The 26692-nt window shown below is 48.8% G+C and overlaps 1 protein-coding gene across 1 annotated transcript in view; it reads left to right on the top strand.

The window, feature by feature from the left end:
• GPC3 (glypican 3) overlaps window positions 1-26692 on the top strand; it is a 155789-nt gene that overhangs the window by 48438 nt on the left and 80659 nt on the right. The window contains exon 3 of the mRNA XM_059824489.1: window positions 25561-26255. Within this exon, the coding sequence (XP_059680472.1) occupies window positions 25561-26255 (695 nt within the window). The remainder of the gene's footprint in view (window positions 1-25560; window positions 26256-26692) is intronic.

Consider the following 26692-nt stretch of genomic DNA (forward strand, 5'->3'; position numbering starts at 1 on the left):
AGCAGAGCGTGTGCTTGTTGCTTTGTTAGGGTTTTTGTGTTCAGTTGTCAGTTGGGACTACAAGCCAGAAATTAATCATAGAATCATAGGATTGTTTACGTCGGAAAAGACCTGTAAGATCATCAAGTCCAACCATTAACCTAACCCTGCTAACTCCACCACCAAACCATGTCCCTAAGCGCCTCATCCACACGTCTTTTAAATATCTCCAGGGATGGTGACTCCACCACCCCCCTGGGCAGCCTGTTCCAGTGTCTGACAACCCTTTCAGTGGAGAAATTTTTCCTAATATCCAGCCTAAACCTCCCCTGGCGCAACTTGAGGTCATTTCCTCTTGTCCTGTCACTCGTCACTTGGGAGAAGAGACCAACACCCACCTCTCTGCAACCCCCTTTCAGGTAATTGTAGAGAGCGATGAGGTCTCCCCTGACATAAAAGTTCCTGGTACCCCTCCTGCTCAAAGCAATGGAAACAATCATCAGTTGCCATTAGAGGTCACGGTTAACAGTGCTGTAAGTAGCACGATACAGCAGCACAGATGAAGGTGGCTGTGGGATTATGTCTAATTTCCTTGAAGAGGCAGAGGATGAGCAAGAGCACGGAGCTCCTGCTGCCGATCTTTCTCTTGTCTCTGCTCTGCCCTGTACCCAGCTGTATGTGTTGCTCTCTTCCTCTCCTTTTCTCCTCACCCCTTTGTTGAAGGCATCTCGGCCCACCTTGGTTGTTCTTATTCCTGGTCCTTTGCTAACCTGGAGGTGTCCCAGGGCCGGGGACGGAGTGTGGGTGCCGCAGAGGGACAGAAATGCTTCCGAGCGCATGTCTCTTCATGACCTTCAGACAGAAAGAACTACAGGAGCTTTAATTCAGGGTGGTTAATTCAGTTTCTTCAGTATCACCTTGGGCGTCTTCCAAGCAGTAGAGCTCAGAAATTGTTTTTATAAAAAAAGTAAAAAATGCATTGCCCCATTGAGAACAATAACTGGCTAATGATTGCTGGCTTGCTGCTTCTATCCACTCTGCTCAGCCCCTTGTGTGCTCCCAAGCAGCCTGGGGGCTGCTCTGATGTCGCACCCCGTTTCCCTTGCCCTCCTACCAGCTCTCTGCAGGACAGAGGGCTGCGGGGACAGCCCCGGCCCCTCAAGCCGCGTGGCTGCCACATCCCTACCGCAGTTCCGTGCTGAATGGGGAGGTATCAGCTTATCTGCTTGGAGGCCGGTTTTGCAGCCAGAAGGGTGTTGGAGCCCGCGTACAGCACTGCTGGGCTGCCGTTTGATCCACGAGCTCTTTGGGGAGAGGTGAGGAACAGATTCCTGCCAAGGCAAGTTTCCAGCATTTCTCCAGCCGCACCTCGAATGCTGTGTTCAGTTTTGGGCCCCTCACTACAAGAAGGACATTGAGGTGCTGGAGCGTGTCCAGAGAAGGGCGACGGAGCTGGTGAGGGGTCTGGAGCACAAGTCTTGTGAGGAGCAGCTGAGGGAACTGGGGTTGTTCAGTCTGGAGAAGAGGACGGTCAGGGGAGACCTTATCGCTCTCTACAATTACCTGAAAGGGGGTTGCGGAGAGGTGGGTGTTGGTCTCTTCTCCCAAGTGACGAGTGACAGGACAAGAGGAAATGGCCTCAAGTTGTGCCAGGGGAGGTTCAGGCTGGATATTAGGAAAAATTTCTTTACTGAGAGAGTGGTGAAGCATTGGAACAGGCTGCCCAGGGAGGTGGTGGAGTCACCATCCCTGGAGGTGTTCAAGGGACGTGTGGACGTGGCATTGTGGGACATGGCTTAATGGGCATGGTGGTGGTTTTTTTTGGTTGATGGTTGGACTTGATGATCTTACAGGTCTTTTCCAACCGTAGTGATTCTGTGATTCTGTGTGATTCTTAGCAGCTTATTAGCCCTGGGCACTCTTGGGTGTGTAGGTGATAAAAACCACCCTGGCATCCCTGCAAGACTGCAAAACATTTATTTTTAAATGCGATAGATCTGCAGTTGCCATCCTTCAGTGTTAGGTTCGCCATCCTTCAGCGTTAGGTTCACCATCCCATCCGGAAAGACCCGACGACGACGCAGTCGCAGCAAACTGGGTGAACGATGCCTCAGGCCTGGGACAACACAGGAGCCAGACTTTTTTTCCCCCTCCTTTTTTTTTGCCAGAGCATAAAAGACACGCTGCCTTTTTATTCCCTGCGGCAGGGGGAATTCTGAATTCCCTTCTGAAGTGAGCCCTTGGGAGAGTGGTGCGGAAGCAGCAAGGGGGTAGGGAAGGGCTGGAGGGAAGGGTGAGCTTGGGTGTGGGTCAAGTGGCCGTTCCCCTACCAGGGAGGGAGAAGCAGGGTGTGGAGGGGAAAGGGATGTGGCTGGGAAGCATCGAGCAGATCTTTTTGCATGAGGGATGCTTTCCGGTGTCTCCCGCGCTAAAGTTGGCAGCCGCAGATGCCCTACGATCGATGTGGTGGCTGCCTAGGTTAGGAATCGGGCTCTGAGTTTATTGGGCTGATGTCCTCCTGGGGACGAGATCGAGGGTGTAGCTGAGACCTGGCTCTGCCCCAGGCGACTGTCCCAACTTGTGCTTTGTGGCGTTGTTTTGCAACCTTCCACAGAAGGATTTTATTATTATTATTAGGCAGCGAGGATTCTTGCAAAATGCTATTAGTTGTTTTAATGCTGTTTTATTAGTTAATAAATTGTTTTAGCTGTAATTTTTATCTGTAATGCTTTGGCGTGGGGGTGCCTGGGGAGGAAAGGAAGAATCCAGAAACCCCGTGAATGCTTTTAATAAACCCTTCCTGCAGTGCGGCCCCGTGGGAGTTAACTGCTCCGCACACGGTGTGTGCTCCCTCAGCCTTCTGCGGGTGGCAGGGCTTTGCCCTCGGCGGGCAGAGCGGGTGCTCGACTGCCCTCTTCCACGTGGTGAATGTGCCTTAACCCCTTTTCTCTGGGTTCGGGGCAGCAGTTCCAGAAGCCGGGCAAATCCTGGACAAATCCTTCAGAAATAATGGGCTCAAGCATGTCACTGAAGCCTCGCACGGCCCTGGGCTGGGGTAAGCTCCTTGTCCGGGCAGCTGGAGCTCCTGAGCACGCTGGGCTGAGCTGCCTTCTGTTGCTGTGCCACGTGCTGGTGCGCGTACTCGGTTCCTGTGCCTCTCGGCAGAGCTTGCTGCTGCAAGTGGGTTCGCTGGGAACGAGTTTGCAAGCAGGGGAGCCCAAGCCAACGTGCTCTGCATGCAAGGTGCACCCCAAAACCCAGGAAAGAGCCATCTTCGCCAGCACACACCTCGCGCTGTGCCGTTTGGTGAATGGAGAGTCGGTGCGGCCGCGGCTCTTGCCGTATATCTCTGCTGCTGCCTTCACGGGATACGTTTTGCCATTTTCCAGGGAAAGCTTTTATTCGAGGTTGACTTTTAAAATTTCTCTTGCGAGGTGGGAGGAATTAATGACCACCCTTGTGTTTTGTTGCTGCCCTGCAGATCAGAAATAGCCAGGAACTTCTTAATGTTCAAATAACTTTCAAAACCAGTATTTCTAAATGTCAAGTTAATGTGCTCTGGGAACAATGAGATTCAAGGACCCGGTATGAACATCAAAACGCATCTGCTGCCACAAGGACTTGTGGGATTCTCTGAGGCAAACACAGCGGAGAGACTTAGAGTTTATTTCAGTTTTTCTCAGTCTTTCTTCTAAAAGCAAAGTTTTATTTTTCTCATGCCTGTCCTCACCACAAATGCAGACCAAACCTGTCTGAGATAGCAGATTAAAAATGAAACCCTCATGAATGAGAAATGTAGCCTGCATTTTTTATGATGGAGCAAGAAGTAAACCCATTTTAAAATGTGCATATTTTTTAAAAAGTAAATGACTAAGTAGGTGGGATATAGGTATCAGTAAATATTTATTCCAAAGAAGTAATCTCTCAACAGAATTGGAAATTGTCTCATCCTTTTAGGCAATTAAAAATCAGTGTTTGTTTTTCGGAGTGGAAGTAACGTTTTCCAGTCGCTTTTGGAATGTGGCCACCGTCAAATGAAAAGTTTCACCGCTGCATGGCATTTTTTTTCAGCGTAATTGCACTAAAAGGACATTCTGATTTATAGGATGGATTGTAATGATCTTGAAATGAAGGGGAGGAAAAAACCCAGCGTTAGCCCAAACGCTACGTATGTTATAGTGAAATTGTTCTCTGAAAAAGAAGTTGGAAATGGGGGTCTGTAATCTCAAGGTGGGCTGATGGTGAGCACTGAGGCTGGATTGCAGCTGCCCAAGGTAGAGAATTTAGGGACGTGGCTGATCTCTGTATTTCTGGGGTTTTCGGGGAAGGCTGTCGGTGCCTGCTGAAGCCGGTCCCCATTTCCCATTTGTCTTTGGAAATCTTAGTGTTGGACACCATGGCACGCGAAACGGCACAAGGATTAGAACGGCGATGGCCGCGTTGGGCTGTGAAATGCCGGGTTTGCCCTGTCCTGCACGTGCTTGGGTGGGGGTATCACGCAGTGGGACCACCGGGTCCTTCGTGCCCGAGGGGGCCCCGCTGCATCGGCTGTTGGCGCAGTGAGCGGTCCCCTGTCCCTCTCCGGGGATGCTGTCCGTGTCACCCAGGTGCCCCAGGGCTGGTCACCTCTGGGCTCCGTGGCCAGAAGCTGGTCTTCTCTTCCTGCAGTGCTCAGCATTGTGTACAAGCTCACAACACGCAAAAGACTGCACCAGTTAGGAGCGAGGGACATTTAATTTTACGGGAATAATCAGCAAGAGTTATTTGATTTCATTCCCACTTATCTTTCTAAAAATGTGTCGTCTCGTTAACCGTGTGCATGTGCACACACCTTGGTTAAATGGTGCTTTTACACCAGCTGCTCTAAATGCATTTTAAAGAGATGAGGAATGCATACACATCAAGGTCATATAAATTAATAATTATCTAAGTGCTTTTGCCCTTTTCTGTCTCCAGAAAAGAAGTGAGGAGGGAGAAAACTTTAAACTGCTTTTTTTTTAATCTCCCAAACTAGATTTCAGGGATGATCTCAGAGACTGTTGTTTCAACTACAGCCTTGGGACGATTTGTACTTCGTCACCCGTTTCACTGTCACGCTGCCTGTACTTCAGCTAGCGTGTGAATTTTCATTTCCAAACGTGTTTGGGTTTGTAATTCATATGGTGCAAATAGATTAATCACGAGCTACGCAGAACTTGTAATTACCAAAACTTGGAGTACAGAAGACGTATAAATCATGATAGCCCTGCCTTCCAGCTGCCAATTAAGAATGGGAATTTAAGCTGCCTAAGCGTGGAGGGTTTAGGCTGGGAAGTTTCTGTTCCTGTGCTTTGCAGAAGAGTTAATGAAGAAAGGGCTCGCTCATAACTTCTCATTAAGCAACGACTGAATTTATGGAATGCTGGCACTACTGGAATAATTAGGAGTTTTCTATTATTGATGGGTTGGATCTTAAAAGGGAGACATATTATCTTGAAGATCCCAAATCCCGAAGCCCATGCCGGCGCTTCCCGCCGCGGCTGGAAGCGTGCCTGGGCTGCGTGGTGCCTGCTCGGGCTGCGCGGCGTGCTGGGCAAGAGGAGCACGTCACCAGGAGGGTTTCTCTTGCTTCCAGGTTAAACATACGGTCTGCGGGTGACCTGGGCTCAGGCTGGCTGGTAGATAGTGGGGGGCAGTATCTGAAGAAGTGCATACCTGCGCTCCCTCCTCCTTCGTCACCTTGGGATGGTGCCCAGGGGTAGGTGCATTGTTTGCCAAGGGGCGGCGAGGTGGCACTGCACACCAGCATGGCTGCCCCCAGGCCATCGGAGGAGAGGGGTTAAACCTGACGAGAAGAGCTAGGAGGAATACTCAAACGTGATTTGCTTCTTTTTTTGCCCCATCCTTTTATTTGCATCGGTGTTGCTTTGGTGGTACCCAGTGTACTAGGGACATCGTGCCAGTGCCGTGGCATGTTGGGCACCACCAAAGACGTGGCCATGGAGCAGATATCAGTAACCACGACTGTTGCAGACATTGTTAGTATCAAACCAGAGTCCTTCGCCTCATGGCAGTGGAGTTGGTCTTGCACTCTCTCCAGGGAGCTTCAGCCTGCAGGCATCAAGGGCTGGGAAGGCAGCGCGGTGGCCGATGGAACCAGGCAGCCCCGGGTTCTCCATCACGATTCCCAGGGCCAGTGGGGACGTTGGGCAACCTTGTAAGCCTGTTGTAATTTTAAAGCGTTTTGATAATGTTCCCCTCAGCTTTAACGTTACATATCCCTGCCTATGTACCTCAGTAATTGAAAGGGATATCGGGCAAATTTGATCTGTCTGGCTTTGACTTATGCTGTCCTTATCTTGGCCTTCGTGTCATTAAAAAAAAAATTGGTATTGATCTGAGACTATACCACTACATTGTGCTGCAATTTTTCTTCCTTGCTAGTAGAATATAAATCGATAAAAGGCAGCTGCTTGCGACACGGGCCAGATATGGTGCTGTCATTTATATATTGTAAATCCAATGATAGCTGATCAAATCAGTGCATCTACTGTTCCAAACCTGACATGATTGAATTGTCAATAAAAAAGATTTTACAGTAAGGGAAGGACTGCCGGTGGTGTAAATGCCTGGAAGCCTCACTAGGTTTGATACAAAATGAAGCAGTAAGCTAGGCTATTATTATATAATTCCAATAGCCAAAATATTTGGATACTTGTGTTCTCATGTGGAGCTGGAGCTGTATGGGGGGAAACCTTTCATTGCAACTTGTTTGAAAAATAATTATTCTGCAGCTGCGGAATATGGGTGGCTTCTTCTGAAATGAAGATAGCTTATATATTGGTAAGGACTAATAGAAATAGTATAGGACTTGGTTGAACTAAAGATGTGTATTAGGAGGAGGAAAGTTATTAGTGTTTCTGTTTGCTTGGAAACAAATGGTGCAGGAAGGAGCGTGATTGATAGGTTGCTAAGAAGAGGCTGGCTCTGCTCTTGTGTAGAGCCTCTGTAAACATGAAACCAGAATATGGTGCATGTTTTTTCCTGGACTGCCAAGAAGACTGTTTTATGACAAACCTGTTCATAAGCCTTTTCTTGGAAATTAGTCCGGGAGGTGCTGCAGCCGGCACAGGGTGGTGCTGAGCTGTTTTAAGGGCTGATGGAGTTTGCTGCTGTATCTTCCCCGAGTTGAATCGCTTTCTACCACCCGAAGACCTTGCTGGACCATGTTTCTGCTCAGCTGTGGGAGAACTGCCGGCGGGCAGAGAAGCTGGTGTGTAATCCGCTCCCCCGCACTCCCCGGCAAAAGCGGAAGCTGGAGGGGAAGAGGACTCTGGGAAGCACATGGAAATACCCAGTGAAAGCCAGAAAAAGTGTGCCTTGTCAAGCTTCAGAAAGACCCTGCGTGTTCAGAGTGTGTGAAACTCTTGGACTCAGCCCCATGTAGTGTTCTCACTGTGTGGTGAGGTCAAGCGAGGCTTTGAGATGATCCTACAAGGTACTGGCTGGATCCTGAAGGTAATAATGTGCATGGTCACCTGTGGGAATGGGTCTGCATCCAGTGCATCCAGTAATGTGCTATTTTAAATTTGTTTATTCTCTCTTTGAATACATTTTTCCTAAATGAAAAGAAGTTACCTGTAGTAGAAGAATGTAGTGAGTTTTCTTTCCTATATGGGTGAGGTTGGACTAAATGCATCATGGTGCCAAAGTTTTCCTACGTTGAAGATGGAGAGAGCGCTCCTTAGCTAGCTGTTGCAGACAGATGCTGGTGGTGGTGGAACGTGCGTGGGAAACGCAGTCTCTCTGCAGCGTTCACAAGGGATGCATCGGGTGGGTAGGGAGGTCGGATGAAAGGGTGGGTGCCGGCGAGGGCAGCTGTGGGTCCCTGCGATGCCAGCTGCCCCGTGCAGCTCCATAGAGACTTTCCCCAGGCTCTGCTGGAGGAAACCCCAACCACTGCCCTGCGCTTCTGCTCCCCTTTTTCCCTCCTTGGTTGTTACTCTTGGACCTTGGCTGGTAGCTTTTTAAGGATGCGCTAACTCAATTGCCTGTGATTGACCATGCTCTTAATCTCTTTATTATGTTGCACCAATTTAGCTAAATCCTAAATCCATGAGGTGCTCTCAAATTGCTTTACCAGTGTCCGGAGGAGGTGTTTGCAATAAATCCAGCCTAATTCTCTCTGCAGACAGGATTTTAAAACTTCAGGCCTGGGCTGGAAGAAGAGTGGAGTGCTGCAGGAGTGGGTTCGCACAGGGATGCGAAGGGTGAGAAGTGGTTTAGTCTCTGCTTGTTTGCCTCTTTCCTACCGTCTAGTTGATGTTACTGTCTAGTTCACTTTCTTAATGGAGAGAAAAACTTCGAGAGCGGACACACATGCTAAGAAACCAGCTGTGGGGACTCCCAGTCCCCTTTCACAAAAACCAGCGAGGAATGGAAGTGATGCTCTATTTGTTTACGTGGTTTAAAAAAAGCACCAAAAATTACATAAACTTGCAAATACTTTCAGTCTTCCCCCTCCACCCCCTTTTATCCAGCATAAGCACAAAGATGACCCTCAAATTAAGTCCTCCAGTGAAACAAGCCTTTCCCTGGCTGGCGGGGGCCATCAGAGGTCTCCGGCAGAGGATGGTGCTGCAGGAGCACCAGGGCAGGGCTTCCCCCCCTGGGCTGCCGCGGAGATGCAGGTGCCGGTGGGGATGCGCTCCCCATCCAGGCTGGGACCGCTTTGCAGGTGGCTTGAGGTGCCTGCTGCAGATCACCTCCACACCCAGCCGGGGTGTTTGCGTGGCTGGTTATTTAAGCCAGACCCTTTTTGCCTTGTATCGGCGTTGGAGGAGGAGTGCGTGCAGTCAGATCCGTGTCAAAGTCCCTTTAGAAATGGCCACCTTCTACAGTTGAGTGTCGCTGACCCCCTCTCTTCATGAAATCGATTATTTTGGGTTTTGATGTAGAAAAGTGAATTGCTATCATATATACTCCGTGCAAGGCGTAGGCTCACTTTGCTTACGGCTGCCGCTGCGCCTCCCTGGTCAGGGGGTGACAAAGTAGTGTCACAGCTTGGTGGGGTTGGAATAACTCTATGCACACATGGGGGATTTCCAGCTTTAAGTTCGGATTTGACAGCAGAAAATGCGAAGTAGCAAAGCTCAGAGAGAAGCCCTTAAGGTTTCCTGTAATCCTGTAATTATTTTTTTTTTTTTATTTCCCTTTTTTCCCTGCTGCATTCAGGCTAAGGTACTGGCATTGCTAAACACGAACCTGGACTTGCGAACTCTCCTTTTTTTTCTCCTGTCCAGTTTGCATCGCTTTCATGCTGCTTATGCTGGCAGAAACACTTTGTTTAGGACAGGAACTAGCTAATAATTTGTTCAGGAGCAAAGGAAATTAGCTCTTCCTCCTTAATTTTCCTTTCCTAGCTCTGGAGGCGAACACTGAAATTTGGCTGTTTCGGGCAGTGCCGTCTGCATCCCGGTGTCGGGATGGGTGTCGGATCCCGGAGTCGGGGAGGGTGGGCAGCCCCAGCCCTCGCGGGGGGTGTCGGGGCTGCGCCCTCCCGGCTCCCGTGCTGCTCAGCCGTTGGGGAAAACGCGTCCGAATTTCCAGTGCCGCATCTGGGAGGAATCATTTGTGGTCTGGGGCCGTTTGAAATCGCATCTTGCAAGTGCTTACATGATGCTTGTTAGGTCCGGGGGATAAATTGCATGTCAGCCTGGGAAATGGGGAAGAGTAAGACCCACGCGTTTCAAAACTGGTTGGTTTTGTTAATTTATGAAGGTGAAGGCTGGGACTCCCCCAAATCAGGGTAGAGTTACCCTGATATTCTGGGAAAAAAGGAAAAAAAACTGCTGAGTTTTTTGTGGCGCTTCCCCATATCTGAAGCTAGTAAATCTTTGGGAGACTTTGGTAAGTTTTTGTTTCGGTGGGAAGGTAAAGATTAGGATGAAACATGAGTGTCTTCATAGGAAAGATGAATTTGCAAAATGTTTTGCTGTCTCATTTGAGTGGAAGCATGTGGTTTTCAGTTCCCATAACCTCGGGGCATTATGAAATCATGATTAAAGCCCTAAGAACAATGTGATCGGCATTAAAATTGGTAAGTTTGAAAAATGATACATTGTGAGGTCTTCCTTAATTTGCTTTTCTTGTCTTCCAGCACTACAGGTCACATTTTCAAGCTTTTTCCCACAGCAGCGAGGGCTGGTTTGTTTTGATTTTTAATTGTAAACTGAGGTCTTTGTGTAATCCGCTCTGTCCAAAGCTGGGGCTTCAGGAAAACAACAGATTGTGCAAGATGTGAGAGCAATTCCAGCGGTTGAATAGATTCAGCCTTTTTCTAAGGTGAAACTTTGCTACAAATATTATGTAGCGGAGTGGGGAATACTCCAATTTGAATCCTGACTGTATTTATATGCCTGAGGTGACATGGTATGAAAACATTCGTCATGCAAAGAGCAAGCTTTCTCATTAAAGACCTGTTTAATAGGTATCTCTAGTTGAGCTTTCGGGGGAGAAAAATAGTCTATCGGCTGTATATACAAATTGGGCAATAATTTAGATAGTACTTGATGATGGGAAATCAGAAACACAGCAGCTGCTCTGGGCAGCGGAGATGTAGATGACACTTCCAGCTTTTTATATTGTTAGCCTTTTGTTTTCGGCTGCAGTCTATTTACCTGGATGGTTAATTCATTCATGTGCAATTAAAAAAAAACCCCAATGCAGACTTCATGGAGACTGCACATAAAACACAGAGGCTTAGCAGGGTATTAGAGATTCATCTGGGTGCCTGAAATACAGAGGATCTTTGATTTGGTTTGTGTCTAAGTGGTCTTTGTTTAACTGATAGCTGCTAACTTTGTTTAACCGATAACACATGTTGCGCTGTTACTGGTCTTGACCTTTTTCCAGTTAAACTGGCTTAAAATGAAAGTGTTTATGGGGAGATTCTGCAGCCCTGGCGTCCCTGGGCTCTTTGTCTGGGCCAAGGAGGGGTTTGCTGTCTGGGGGGAGTTAGCAGAGAGCTGCATGTTTGCAAACTTTAATGACTCTCGCTCCAGAGGCTTTTAACATGCTCCCCACACAGCCACCCTGGGTAGGAGCTGCTTTCTCCATAGCCAGCTTTGATTTTGTCACTGTGGTTTTATTGCAGTTTAGATTTCTTGGGCATGTAAAATGCCATCAAATTGGTAACAGAAAGAGGAGGGAGGTTTGCAGCACAGCCTCGGGCTTAGCAATAGCAAAGCGGGCTGCTGCGTGCAAGGGAAAAATGAAAGGAGTGCTGCGTGCCTGACCTTGTATGCTTTAGAGAAAGGCTGGGTGCATGTCTGTGTGGACCTGCTTTAAGCCGCTGCTTCTGGAAGTCAGGAGGAGCTTTTCCGAAGTCCGTCGCAGTGAATGGACCGCATTTGCAACAGAGCAAGCCTGTGCCCTCTGCTCGCTGGCAGCATTTTCACTCTGCCTTTGACCCAACCTCCGTGAGCCGGCTGCAACCACCGTGCCGAGCAGCCCCGCTCTGTGCCGGTGATGCCGTTGGTTTTGCTCACTTGCTTTCCCCATCTGCCCTGAAGATGAAGGGAGTCCATGAAGTGTTTTGTAATGGAAAAGCACACGGGGCGGGTGGCCACAGCATTGCAATGTGGCCGTGGTTGAGTGTATTTTCCAGGAAGGCTCTTGTGGGTGCAGGGATGTCACAGAGCATCTTTCCTCTTCTGCTGGCCCCAGCTCTTTCCCTGCCTGCAAAGATCCCTCCGTTAGCCGATCAGCAGAGGGGTGTGGGTTTCACTAAGGGGGGCTCAGGGCAACCGTAGATGAAGGGGTGCGGACTGCTCGTCATCTAGGGCAAAACTGCCCTGTGCTTTGCCCTTCGTGTCCCGGCTCAGGGGGAGGAGGTTCTGGGGCACCTTCAGAAAGGTCCCTGGGACTTGTATGAAAAGCTGACAACTTAGAAGAAAAGTGAGGACACACGTAGAAGAATGCTATTTACTTCAAATAGGAAAATGTACTTTGATATAAAAATGGGATACTGTCTGCAAATATGGGATACTGTCTGCAAAGAGGATGCTCACCCCTCCTCATCCATGTTGAGAGCCAAATTTGTCCCTAGGGCCAGACACAGGCATACAGGTCTCTCCCCTCTTTCCAGGGCTCTTCTCCATGCCATGGTGCTGCATGCTGCTCAAGCTCGGCTACGACTTGCGGGAGGGAGGTCTGAACCCAGGTCTGAGCTTTCTACTGCCCTGTAGCTCAGACGAAATAGCAAGGTTGTGCAGGCTTCCAGAGACACGGTGGGATTGTGGGCATAACTCCGGGCTGCCAGTGTTTAATTCCTTTCCTTTTCCCTTCCAAGCCTTTCATTTTGCTTGTGTGGGAGGCTGTGCGGCGGCTGAGCCGTGGTGGATGCTGACAGTCTGTGAGCTCTCCTTCGCCGATGCCTTCAGAGGATAAACAGCAAATGATCAATTCAGATAGCAGAAAATGGGCTGGATCTTCTTTCCATCTCTAGAGGCTGTAAAAACTCCCATTACTCCGTTATCAAGAAGGATCCATCTCTGACGTGCCTGAGCCAGTCAATTAAGTGCAGACCTCACAGGAAATGAATTTTTTGGTTCTTGACAAGAAGTCAATGAAGAATAGCTTTTCAAGGGAAAATATTCTTCCTGGCAGGAACAGTGGCGGGCTTGGGGTAGGGAAGGCGGTTGCCTTTGGACCAGAAATCCTGAGTGCTTTCCCCCCTGATTTTTCTCCATGGATATAAAAAGATCAAGTGTTGCTTCCCAAAGCAACTGAATAATTGTACATACATTGTTGTAACCTCTCAAATATGTCAGTGCTCCCACTGCAAGAGGAGACTGTGGAAGGGAGGAGAAGCAATGTGAAGGTTTAGGAAAAGGTGATTCAGCAGAGTATCTCTTAGAGGGAAGCATGCAAGCACTTACTCAAAGACTCAGTAATGCAATAAATACCTGGATCGGGGCCTCTCTAGACAGGCCATGGTACAGTACGTCTTTGAAATGACCCTCATGGGCTCTGCTCTCCCTGTCCAGCAATAAACTAATTCCCAGGACTAATGGTAAAATTCTGCAAGGCGTGAATTCCCAGCTTAAATAGATTTACAGTAAGTTAATAGATTTTCCAGCATATGTCTTGCAACCTATTTGTGGTAGCATCATTTTAACATGCACAGTAATTGAAAAAATGGTCAGGTGATAGGATTTATAATCCTCTCTAACCTGTGTTTTTCATGCCTAGGAAAGGCTCCATAATAAACATAACATTTGCAGTACCTTGTGTGGAAGTGTTCAGGAGGGAGGTGTCTCAGGGTGGTAACTCTTCTTTGGAAAAAAGGATTCCGGAGTTATGAGAAGCTAATACTTAGCAAATGCCACCAAGAGGGTCACATACTTACGTGCCGAGAGTTGCAGAATAGATGGGTTGGAACATTGTAATGATGAAGATGAATCTTCAGCTTCGTTAGCTAATATATCTGTGTTGGTTTCCACATGCAGCCTTTGAAACACGCGGCCTTTATTTTGAGAGGATTGTGCCGGAAGTATCCGTCGGAGAAAGTGTTTACTTTTTTGACAAGCATATTTGTCCTTGCTCCTTTTGTTATCGTTATTTATAAATCAAAAGTTATATTGATCTGGAGATTATGCGTTAAACCATGTCTGAGCAGTGGTTGCTCTATTACTGAGAAAACCAGCTGCCATAAAACTTTTGGTGAATTTATCGATCGATACTCTCCGTGTTTCTCTTTAGAAAAAGAACAAGCTGAATTTTAATTTACTGGGAACGTGGCTGAACACGTGGCCCCCTGTTCAACAAGGGATTTAAGCCTGCGAGGAACTTTTGAGAGATGAATAGTGCCATTACTTTGCAGAGGATTATTCATGTTCTTGAAGGAAAGCCCATCTGGAGCGGGCGGCGGAGCCTCGGATCGATTTCTGGCAGCAGTGGTTGTGAGCCTTGCTCTTGAAAGCCAAATTATCATCTTGTGCTCCTGTTACAACGGCTGCCTCGCTCTTACAGGAGGGTGTAAGGAGACGATAAAACGTCTTCCTTTTAGAAATGAGTGTTAATCAGAATGGGGCTTTCAGCCAGGGCAAGCGGGATGCAGCAGCCACGTGGGATGCTGGGGATGGCCCAGCCTTGGGACAAACTGGTGCTCCCAGGATGTGATGTCTCACCTTCTGGTGCTTCTCTGGGCAGGGACCTGCCCATGCGTTGACTTAAAAAACAAAACCAAACCAACCAATCAAAGAAAACCCACCAAAAAAACCAAAGCAAACAAAAAACCCACCCAACCAAAACCCCCCACCAACCTAAACCAACCCCAACAAACCCCCCAAAAATCCAACCAACCAAAACCCCCCACCAAACAAACAAACAGAGAAGACCCACAAAAAAACCCAACCAAAGAACCCAAACAAACCACCCTCCCCCACAAATGAACAAGCAAACCACAAACCCAATACGCAATCCCCCCGCCCCCAGCAAAACAGCCAGTTGTTCTGGGAGCTCTGCTCAAGATACCGCAGAGGATGGAAGGAAGGAGTGAGTCCAATTTTTGGAAAGTGCGAAGTCTGGAAACTGGGGCCATGGGTAGGTCCTCCTTTTTTTTTTTTGTGGGAGGAGGTGGTGCCTGGGTTTGTGTGTCTGGGATGTCCTGAGCCCTGTTGTAGTGGTGCTGGTGTGGGTATGGTGTCCTGTGTGTCCCCATGGCATCTCAGACGGTATCCTGCTTCGTGTCGAGCAAGATGCTGCTAAAGTATTCTGTGTGTGCCCAGTGAGTCGGATGCTGCTGGGGACGATCGGAGGGGCTGTTTGCGCTTGTGCTACTGAGATGATCCACGACCTCATTTCCATGTTGGAAACCCCTGTCCTTCTCTGAGGTGTCTTGAGACAAAATCAGCTTAAAAATCACTAAATTGCATTTGAGAGCCTGGGCACTGTTCTGTGTCTTGGGAACAGCCGCTCTTTAGGGGAAGAGAGTTACGCTGATGTTGGTTGCCCTGTCTTACTGAACAAATGTCTCTCCCAAGTTCTGCCAGCACAGGTAGGAAGCTGAAATCAGAAATAAAGGGGCTGGAGTGACTTAAAAACGGTCAACAGGTGCCCTTAACTAAATGCAAGTCCTTCGTGTTACTATAGGGATCAAGAACTGATCTTCTGCCATTTGCTTTTCATCAGACAGTTGAGATAACTTTAAAGAGAATTTGGCCAGGGGAGATTATAAAGGAAGGAATTTGCTTCTTAAATAAATAGTCTGCTCTCCATTGTTGGAGACTTAGCAGGCTGATAAAAGCCCATTGGAATGAAAGGGAGACTGGAAAACCCGTCTCAGGTCTGCGTTGCTCTAAAATTACTGAGACCAATGCACTTCCAACGACTTTTTTAAAAATCTTTGAGTACAAGCTCAACTTGACCTAGTGGCTTCCTTTATCTTCATCTATTCTGATGAATAAAGGAATTTGCTAGGCATGCATTTTTTTTTTCTTCCCCCAGAAATTGCTTATAACTTTTAGTTTAAAATAAATGGAAGAACTACACAAACTGGTGTCCTGGTCTTTAGAACTGCTTGGCTTGTAAATTTGGGAGGAAGTGTATGGAATTACTTGTCCTCTGCTTGAAATGTGGCTTGTCATTTGTCTTTTAAGAGGCATGCTGCTTTTTCAAAATCTTTATAACCCCATTAGGTGGATGTTGGAGCCTCCAATTAGTACAATGTGGCTGGGGGGGTGACCAAATGCTGGTTTCTTTGTGTCTCCTCTCTTTTTTAGAAATGCATTTTGTGTTTGTGATTAAAGAAAAAAAAAAGCAGATGTTGCTTTGCAGCGGTAGAATGCCTGGGTCTGCGGTATCTCCATCTGCCCAGTTACCCAGGGCAGAGATGCTCCTTTCCCAGGGTTTTTGAAGCTATTCCTGCTGTTGGGCTCTGGGACGGCAGGAGCCTGGACTGCTCTGGGCTGTGCTCCCTGGCTGAGCTGCTGGCTCAAAATAAGAGTTGTAGACGGAGATTGTCATCTCCACAGCAAATTGGAGAGGTAAGAGAGAATAGAAGTGGAGTGTAAATATTTGGGGTAGAAAAAAGTGGTGAAGATGAAAGTTCCCCAGTGATGTGACATTAGTTCTGGGCATGTTACTGATATAATTATAACATAAAAAAAGCTTGGTGGTGCTGTTTTCAGTGATTTATTTTGTTCTGTGGGATTGGTTTAATTAACTTTTCCCCTTTAGAGGGAAAGAGGAAAATACGAAATATTTGGAGTGTATGTATTTCTGCGTGCGGCTGAAAGCGAACTCCTCGCCGGCTGACCCCGAGCTCTGCCGGCTCAGCGCTCCCCGCTGCCTTCCCACCGGGCTGGGTTTGCTGAGAGCACTCTGACCCCGGCGGACTCTGCCCTGTGGAGCAGCATTTTGTTTCCCGCTCTCTCTATTGCGAACTCCCAGCCGTCTCGGAGAGCACTGGACGAGGATAAAAAAAAATCATTTCCTTTGCAGTAAATCACTTCTGCGGGAGCAGCGTTCACCCCACACAAAAGGTGGGTGCAGTTTGATGCTTTCCAAGTGGAAGGCTTCCCTCTGTCCTCAGGCACTCCTGCATCCGGGCTCGGCCATGCCTCTCCCCAGTGGTCCTGCTGCACGGTGCGTCCTTGACCTGGTGCCCAGGGATAGAGAGGAGCCTGGGCTTGAACCCCAACCCTTATGTGGGCTTCAGCACCAGGATAGGTGCATGGGGAGAGGTTTATCTTTCTTTGGTTTGACAGGTTACCAGCACAACAGAGCTACCTTTTTGCTGCAGACGCCTTTTACATCCCTCTGTCTCTGCTTTTCCTACTTGTGCTCCCAGGGCTTGGTTTGAGCCTGCTTCTCCAGGCCCTTATTCCTCCCATTCCCCTTGGTTTTGGTAAAGAATCATGTTCATCCAACACTCGTGCCAGCCCTGACTGTTTGCATTTTTAACTTTGTCTTTATTAAATTTTCAGGAATCTCTTAAGCATTCACACATCTGTCATGGCACAAAGCGGGATATTTCTTGATGCTCGGGAAAACAAATTACACAATAGATGCGCAACCCATATTTAATCAAAAGTGCCGCAGCCACGTGTTTAAGCACGAAGCCCCAGAAAAGATTTTACTGCAGAGTCATTCTTGAGAGGTGGTGGCTGTGAGGTTTTTTTTTTTGAGTCTTTTTGAAATTTCAGTGTAGGTTTCCTACGTTGAAGTGGTCTCCAGGGATCTCTCAAGGCATCCCGGTGCCCCTCGAAAGAAAAGCTGCTTTCCTGTGGTCCCCTCCAGCATCCCTAACCCTGGCTTTTGCTGTCGTGAGATGCGGATGCCTGCATGGGGTACGGATCACGGCACTGAACTCCCTCCAGGCAGGGTCCGGTCCAGGTGAGGGGCTGTTTGGAGGTGGGGAGCTGCGGGCACCAGCATTTCTTCTCTCCTTGCCTCTGGGCTTGTAGCAGCTTGCGCTGGTGGGCTCTGCTCTCTGCATTAACAAAGCTTTTGTGCGCAGGATATAAATAATAAATGGGTGAACCACAGTGTGACTAATTGCCTAACAGTCGGACTGTTACCTAGAATATAATAGGAGCGTGTTTTCAGGGCGTTTTGAGTGGGTGTAATGAGATGCTAGCATACAGTATTTTTATTAGAAACTTCAGGGAGCGTATTTCAAAATGCCAGGGCACTAGATAAGCTGAACAATTAAAAATAAATGGCTTTGGAGCTTGGGGTTTTGATAGGCGTAGATAATTAGGAGAAGACGCTTTTCTGACAAGAGCATAATGATTCGGCTTTGGCTGGTGAGCAGCGCTGGCTTTGGAAACTTCTAACTGGGCTCCCGTGGGAGCGGGGGGGTGGGCACGGAGCTGGAAAGAGCCCCCTCTCAATTAGAGATTGGACTGAGACCTTGCCTCTCTTGGGCTGGTGGTGATGGAGCAAAGGTAGAAAGTGCAAACCTTGATGGCTTAAAATTTGGAAGACAGAATAACTGAATCGTTCTAATTTTTATGAGATTAGCTTCAAAGCATTAGCAATAAGCTTGGGAGCTCGAGGCTGTAATTTTTATAGTGACAATATTGTAAAAGTAATCCAAAAGGCTGTGTCATAGTTGGGAAAAAAAAAGCATTTCCTAAGCTCTAAATCCAAATGTGCTCAGAGAAACAAACCCTGTAAGAGCAGCAGTGGCACCATCTGATTGGTTTTGTAATGCCACAGACAAAAGTAATTATGCTGCTTAGAAGAGCTTTTGTCTCCAGATAATGTTGTTAAAAACTTCCAGTGTAGTGTAAATCATAACGGAACAAATCTGGAGTCTGCTTTTATTGTTGCTGGGGGAAAATCACTTGGATTTTGTTTCCTTTCTGCTCGATATATTGCCAACCTTTTCCAAGTTTGTAAATAAATATTACCTGCTGTTTGAAAAATGACTGGCGGTTCATCTCACCAGTAGTGCCTGTGGCAGCCAGGCCGTTATCGCAAACAGTTGTTTCTCTCTCGGTGAGCTCTTTTGTGTGTCTTTAGGAACACAGGCTGTTGCAATGAGTCTGAAGTTGTCTGATTCACTGGAGATATTAAAGAAGTATTTCCTTCAGTGCTCGCTCGCGTGTGAACGCCTGTGGCTCCTTTCGCCACTTCCTAGCAGTACCGCAGCAATTGCTGTGTCAGAAAATACTTTGTCGAGCTTACAAACCCCGATAGCATTTCCTTGATGAACGTTTGAATTCCCTTCTGTGAACGCTGGTGGTTTTTTGGGGGGGGCTGAGCATTTTTGGTTCTTAGGTGTATCGGACTTCTAAAGGTTTAGAAACCCTGGACCTGAAGGGGATGCAGCGGTTGTGTTAGGACCAGGTTAATTAACTGATGGATCTTCCACCACCCTGCCTGGAGACCCCAGTTTTTGCCTCAGGATGGAAACGATTCCTGTGGGCTGAGGGCTCCCAGTGTTCTCGTTCTCTCCTGATGTGATTTGTGTCCTGAGGAGTGAAGGGAGGGGGATATGCATCAATAGGTCATTTCACAGGCAGTAAATGAGGTTTTACTATCATCAGGCAGGTGCCAGAGAGCAGGAAGAGACGGGGCAGCTCGGCAGGTGAAGTCTGGCCTCCTCAGTTATTGCTGCACCTTGCACAGAGAGTTTGGTGCCAGGTCCTGCGAGTAGGGACCTTCCGGGGAAGGGGTCTGGGGAGCAAACCCGGGGACATGGGGAGAGCCGTTGGAGCCTGAAAGAGGGACTTCAGCAAATCCAGCGAGCTTCGGGAGCTGGTTCACTTGCTGCCCTAGAGCAGTCGCATCCATAGGTGAGATTTATTGAGGGAGAAGGGGCACAATCACACCCAGAAGGTGTCTGAAGTGCATTTTTGTACGTAGAGCTGGTGAGCAGGACAGGGAAGCGCTGCGTGTGGCGTTACAGCCTGCAGCCCAGGGCGCTTCCAAGGAGCAGCATCCTGGGAAAGGTGCCATGAATCACAAAATGCATCATCATCTGCAGAGAGGGAAATTCAGCTGGATGCCAGTGATCCGTGTGGATCTGCTGGAGGGTCGGAAGGCTCTGCAGAGGGATCTGGACAGGCTGGATCGATGGGCCCAGGCCAATTGTATTAGGTTCAACAAGGCCAAGTGCCGGGTCCTGCACTTGGGTCACAACAACCCCAGGCAACGCTACAGGCTTGGGGACGAGTGGCTGGAAAGCTGCCCTGCAGAAAAGGACCTGGGGGTGTTGATTGACAGCCGGCTGAAGATGAGCCAGCAGTGTGCCCAGGTGGCCAAGAAGGCCAACAGCATCCTGGCCTGTATCAGAAACAGTGTGGGCAGCAGGAGCAGGGAGGTGATCGTGCCCCTGTACTCGGCGCTGGTGAGGCCGCACCTCGAATGCTGTGTTCAGTTTTGGGCCCCTCACTACAAGAAGACATAGAGGTGCTGGAGCGTGTCCAGAGAAGGGCGACGGAGCTGGTGAGGGGTCTGGAGCACAAGTCTTGTGAGGAGCGGCTGAGGGAGCTGGGGTTGTTCATTCTGGAGAAGAGGAGGCTGAGGGGAGACCTCATCGCTCTCTACAGTTACCTGAAAGGGGGTTGCGGAGAGGTGGGTGTTGGCCTCTTCTCCCAAGTGACGAGAGACAGGACAAGAGGGAATGACCTCAAGTTGTGCCAGGGGAGGTTTAGGCTGGATATTAGGAAAAATTTCTTTACTGAGAGAGTGGTGAGACACTGGAATAAGCTGCCCAGGGAAGTGGTGGAGTCACCATCACTGGAGGCGTTCAAGGAACATGTGGACGTGGCATTGCGGGACATGGTTTAATGGGCATGGTTGATGGTTGGACTTGATGATCTTACAGGTCTTTTCCAACCTTAGTGATTCTGTGATCTCAAGGGAGGTTTCTGCTGCACGGAAATCAGTTACTTGTTTGTTTTACAGTTCGGGATAGTTCATAAGGATTCGCCACTCTGCCACAAAGTCCTGGAGGAGATGGCCCTGAAGCTTTTATGGGGAGGTAGCAATGTGGTGGTGACACCATGACCTGGTCTAGGATTACTTGCCTGGCTGTCTCCCAAAAAAACCCCAGGGCCTTGTCTTTACTAGCTCTTGGCAGTGGAATAACAAACATGTTGTTGTTCCTCTACTGTGAAGACGTATCTTTACGTGGTCAAGATTGGGCTATAAATGTGGGGAGACAATCGCCCAGTTTTTAAGAAAAGAATCTTTTGCAAACGTGCAAATGGGAGTTGGGAGCTCAGATCCTGACGTGTGGTGGGAGTAGCCATGGTGGGAGCTTCCCTGCTCAGAGGGAGCTTTATGGTCGCATGGTTTGTGTGCCCAGGTGTTAAGAAACAGTAAAATCAGGGTTGTAGGTGCAGTTTTAACTCCTTGGTGTCCATGTGCTGGGGGTGACTGGATGTCACACAATCCAGCACTTCCACCCCGCTTTGTTCCCTTACGAGATGCACTATGGAAGAAGGGCTGGTAACGCAGGAAGTTTTGCTGTGCAGCTCCCTCGTCTTTGGCGTGCCTTTGCCAAAGAGGACTCATGTGGAGTGCTGGGTGACGCGCAGAGAAGGGCAGCTGTCCCTCCGGGAAGCTTGTGTTTGCAGCAAAGCAACAGCGGCACAGTAGTGGAGGGGCAGGCACCAAGCCCGTGGCACGTCGTGGTGTCTGACTGCCATGGCAGATCCCGCTTTCCCCTCTGTGTGACAGCTCACGCCTTGTCCCCGTGGCCCCGGTGGTGCGTGGAGGTGGCTGCAACGATGGCTGCTGTGGTGCTGGTTTTTGGTGAGCTGGCCTGGGAGGGCAGGGGGAAGACAGACCTCCCTCTTCCTGGCAGCAGCACCTTTCCAAACACCTTCAGTTGCTTGTGAAGCTGCACCCGCTGAGCTCAGACCTGCGGGTGCTGGATCGGGACTGGGTGCTGTCTCTGTAGGTGCCCCAGCTCTGCAGCTGCCCTCGGATTTTGGCTCTCGCCTCTCCGGGGGGATGCCGGGTGGGAATGGCTCGCTGGGGTGGCTTGCGCTGGCTCCTTGCGGTTCAGGCGACTGCATCCCATAATCTCTTAAATAAACCCATCAAGTCCCAGACTCGGCTGGAGCCTCCTGCAGCCAGCAGGTTAATCCGGAGCTCCCCCGGCCCTGGCATTGGCCCCTTTGAAGTAGCTGCAGCTCAGGACCGAACGCGCCTTCTCGGGAAAGCTGGCGTTTTTACTAAGCAGCAGACTTTTATTATCTGAGCCAAGAACGCAGAGATTTCCTTCTCCTGCCAGTAATCCCCACTCAGGGCACTGTAATGCTCTTTTACAATTTATTTTCTTTTCTCTAATTGCCAGTTTGCAGTGGCCGTGCAGCTCTCCCTGGGATGCGTTCTGGGGAGCTTTTGCACTTTGAAAGCAGTTTAGTCCATCCCTTCTGGCCACTGGAACCAGGCAGCAATTCCTCTCCAGGTGCTTCAGCGAGAGTCCTGCTGGAAAAATAATAGCCCACGCTTTTCAACTGCTGCCTGATAACTGTGGTCTAGAGTAGAGTTTCAGCTTTCATGCATCCTTTGGGAGCCCTGATAAACTGTCCTTGACAGAGATAGTTAACAGATGTACGGTACAAGTGCAGCAGGTACGATGTTTTGCTGATGGTGCTCTGGCTCATATCCTGCATACGGTCCCTTTGTTTCACCCGGGCACGGTATGGTTCTTCCCATCCATCCTGGGATGGAGCACTGTGGTGCTGTGCATGGTTAAGTTGCTCCCAGGTTTTGTCCCTGTGCTGACTGAAGTGACTTTGGAGTATAATTTGTGCATGTGTTCAGCACCTTTAGGTACCTGCGGATGAAATGTGCTTAAGAGCTACCCAGGCAGGGCTGACTTTCTGTGGCAGCTCAGGCAGTTATCTGCCCAAGCCAGACTCATGGATCAGGGCTCTTTAAATTTTAATGCATGCAAAAGTGGATTTTCTTTTAGTGTTTGGTTCCCCCCCCTGCCCCCAATCACATAAGAACATATTTTAAAAGCAGATAAATAAGCATGTGGCATGACTGAGTTCTGCTGTGTGTGCATAGTTACGGTGATGGAGACAGTAAGACGTGAGCTCCGCTCTGCCTTGCGGTACCTTTGCCTGCTGGAAGTTGGGTGCAAGTCTGATGCTACACTTTATCAGACCGGTTAAGTTATTTACTCTGCTTCAGCTAGACCTGCAAACCAGCTGCCTTAAATTGTGGCTTTTGAAAATACCCTCGAAATAAAATAAAAAAAAAATAGAAGAAAGAAAAGATTCAGTTGTCCTCCAGCAATAGGACTTTCAGTAATGCCATGTTATGAGCAGGGCAGATTTTACCAGCAGCAAATCCAGGCTGTGGGATTTTATGGGGGATCAGAAGCCCGTGCCGCTTCTATAATGTGGCGTCCCCTCCGTTTCCCCACGAGGCTCACTCATGGGAGCACGGGGGACTGACCCACAAAGTTTCCTCCTGTTTGAAGTGCTCGGAGTCTGGCCATGGGTCACTTCTGCTGCTGACAGCTGGGGCTTTAATATTCTCACAGCCAGCCCTTTGCGAGGAATATTTCAGAATAAGCAACTACTAGGGCAGTAGGGTGTGAGAGATTTTGGATGTGTAAGACTTTTTTTTTTACAAAGTTTTATTATTTCTTGCATCTATTAATAGGGCAGCAGGAGGCTCCATGTGCTTTTATAGTCCCTGTTGCGCTCTCTAATGGATATATGCAAAGGCTCCAAGGCGCATAAAATAGACACTCTTAGCCAGTTATTATGATAAAAATTATGTGCATGTCATGACCTTTAAAGCAGTGGGACTGTGTGTGCACGCTCTTCTGATACGCCACTGTTCTCGATTCCTTTCTGAAGCATTTCTCGCCGCAGGAGGTTTGCATAGGAGCTTGGAATATTTTTCTAATCAGCGAAGAGTCTCTTGGCTCTGATGGTAACTTGCAAAGCACAGAGGAGCAAGAAAAGGGAAGAAGGATGACTTTTTCTAAGGGAACTAAAAGAGAAGAGGTTAAAGGCGAACGGTGAGGCACAGCGTGAAAATCCTGGCATCGTCTGCAGTGCTGTCAGAAAAACACTGGCCCAAAAAGTGCTTTGTGCTCTTTGAGGAAAAAGCTATTCTGGTGCTCTTGAGGATCAAGAAGGAAAAAAAGTTTCGTAATCCATGTGCCCTATTTAAAGAGACTTTTTTTGTTTTAAAACTTTTAATAACAGTGCAACCAGAATTTGCTCCGCTTGCATAGCCCACCCGTTTACCCCGCTCCGTGTCAGACGTGCCGTTGTGCTTGGAGAGCTTTGCGATATTCTGCATGGGTGTGAAGAGGAAAATGCCTGCTGTCGTGGCGAGGGAGGCATGGAGAGAGGGGTCTGTATCCTTGCACCACTGCATTCCTCCATCTGTGGTGTTAGGAAGGATTGCTGTTGGCTGGGAATGCAGATGGTTGCTCTGGGCTTGCCGGGGCAGTCCTGATGCGGCTGTTGGGAGCTGTGGACAAAATGCTTCGGTGGCACGCCCAGGAGGTGTGCAGGCACCAGATGGGATGGAGACGCTGTTTGCAAAAGTGTATCGGTAACTTCTGCTTTGATCGCTGCTTACACCATAGCTTTCTGCATGCTGGTGCGGGGAGCAGCAAACAGCACTGGGTGCCTGTCCCGCCGGGCGTGCCTGCGTGGGCTGCACCCGGGAAGAAAGAGTTGGAAGTCCTGGAGATGTGATGGTCTCTAAAGCTCGTGAGTAACGTGAGAGGTTATGCAGGGCGAGCAGCAAGGCCTGACACTGCTGGTGATAGCGTTGATACCGAACCCCTGCGGAGAGGCGTCAGGCCATGCTCAGCTGCATCCTAGCCTTGACAAATGGGAAAAATAACACTTACGGCTTTAAAAATGAAACATTCCCTTTAATTATTGAACATGAATAATTTTCATGCAAATTGAGCCTGGATGCGCGTTTCTAGAGTGACACAGTTGAGAGCAGTTACGTCGCGGGGTGTCGGTGACCTGTGAACTGAGAGGCCACTCATTATTTTTAGCATTTTATGAATAATAACCCGGAGGGTGGGACACAGGCTGGTAGAGAGAGTTGGCTGAAGAAAACGACTTTAGTTTTCACTGGTGGCCTCCCCTTCTAATGCTTTAACTTGCAAACTGGGGTGTGTGTTGGTATGTTGTCTTTATGTACCTGGGTATGGATGTTTTGGAAGCCTCCTGGTGAGGAGGGCTGTAATTAAGGGAATAACGGCGCAGTGACTGTGCTGCTGGAGGCTCTTCTGCTTGCCACGTGGAGGAGGTGTGGGCAGAAAGTCCTCAAGTCTTTGAAGGTGGAGCGGGGAGAATGCACCCTGGCTTTTCCTGGCAAATTGATGGTCTCCGTGTAAAACTTGAGCTTCACGGGGCAGTTTGGCACAACCTGATGTGTGTGAGGGTGGTCCTGGCTGGGCACCCACTGATGGACACTGCGTTGCCGACTCTCTGCATCACTTTGGACCATGGAGCAGCTCATGTCCAGGGCAGATGAAACGTTGGCTCTGCAGCTGAAGTGAGCCTGGTGCATTTGGGAAAGCTACAGCACTGAAAAGGCCATGGGCTTTTCAAATGGCTTTGAGGACACTTAATGCAGGGTGGGTTCTGGGGGTCGAGTCCGAATATCCTCTGTGATTAAGCTCCTATAAATATTTTCCTTTTCATAATGGAATGTCAGCATTTACTGTTTCCTGATTTTAAACACTGTACAGTTTGTCAAACATTTATCTCTGCCTTAAATTAAGTCTTGAGATAGAATTCCTGTTAATTTCAAATCAATATGAAAGAGGGAGAGAAAGAAATTGCAGTCTAGCCCTTTTCTTGAATCAATATTTTCTTTAAAAGCTGAAATGTTAACTAGATCATAGTTTTTGCCATTTTGAAATGTAGCTCGTGTTTAAAGAATATATGCATTTCCCCTGAAAATCGCTGATGCTGGTCCGTTTTGCAGCAGGCATGGCTGCCGGCAGGCGTGTCACCCAAGGCGGGCAGGGTGGAACCAGCCTTTGCAGCAGTAATGCGGTACGATGTTATCCTCCCTGCTCCCGAGTTCCCCGTCTCTGAAAAACTTCTTTTTTTTTGTTCTGTTTTGCAGAAGCCTTTGAAATTGTAGTACGGCACGCAAGAAACTTCACCAACAGCATGTTTAGGACCCACTACCAGAGCATGGGGCCCAGAGCTCTTAAGTTTGTTGGAGAACTTTTTACTGATGTCTCGCTGTACGTATTGGGCTCTGACATCAGTGTTAATGACATGATAAATGAATTTTTTGACAGTTTATTCCCTTTGGTTTACTCTCACTTGATTAATCCCGGCTTCCCTGATCCCTCCGTGGAAATGACTGAATGCTTGCGGGCAGCCAGGAAAGACCTCAAAGTCTTTGGTAACTACCCGAAGACGATGATGACGCAGGTGTCCAAGTCGCTCCAGGCCACGCGAGTCTTTCTGCAGGCGCTCAACCTGGGGATCGAGGTGATAAACACTACTGACCACTTAAAATTCAGCAAGGACTGTGGACGAGCACTGCTAAAGATGTGGTACTGCTCGCACTGCCAGGGGCTCCTCCTGGCCAAACCCTGTGCCAGCTACTGCGGCGTGGTGATGCAAGGATGCTTGGCGGGCGTCATAGAGATCGGTAACCACTGGCGAGAGTACATCGGGTCGCTGGAGGGGCTGACCAAAGGCATGCATGGCATCTACGACATGGAGCGTGTCCTCCTGAACCTCTTCTCCCTGGTGCGGGATGCGATTGTCTACGTGCAGAAGAATGAAGGAAAGCTCTCAACAACCGTGAGTGGTTTTCTGAAGTTCCCCTAGCTTGCTGCCACGGCAGGGCTTGGTTGTGTACCACTAGCTCTACATGTTGCAACCAACCTACCCCTGTTCTCCAGCCAACAAACCCCAAATGCTCCAGTTACCAGCTTCTCCCTTCTTCTCCCCGCAGTTCTATGATTTTTAGAACTTTTGGTAGCATTTGAAACTGGTGTTTGCACAGTCTGGGCTTCAGTTAAGGGCTTTGCCTCTTTTCAGGTTGGTCAGAGCAGAAGGGTCTGGACTCATCCTGGCATCAGCCTCGTAGCTGGGGTGTGAGGTCGGGAGCTGAGACGTCCCAGCATCTTCAGTACTCCCTGGGCGCTGTGCTTGCCTCGGGTAGCTCTGAAGGGCTGGTCCTGCTCTCCAGGTGTCCCCTGTTTCCTTTAACATCGCCAAAATATATCTCCAAATAG

The sequence above is a fragment of the Gavia stellata genome, chromosome 14, assembly GCF_030936135.1.
Source record: "Gavia stellata isolate bGavSte3 chromosome 14, bGavSte3.hap2, whole genome shotgun sequence".
NCBI classification, from domain to species: Eukaryota; Metazoa; Chordata; class Aves; order Gaviiformes; family Gaviidae; genus Gavia; species Gavia stellata.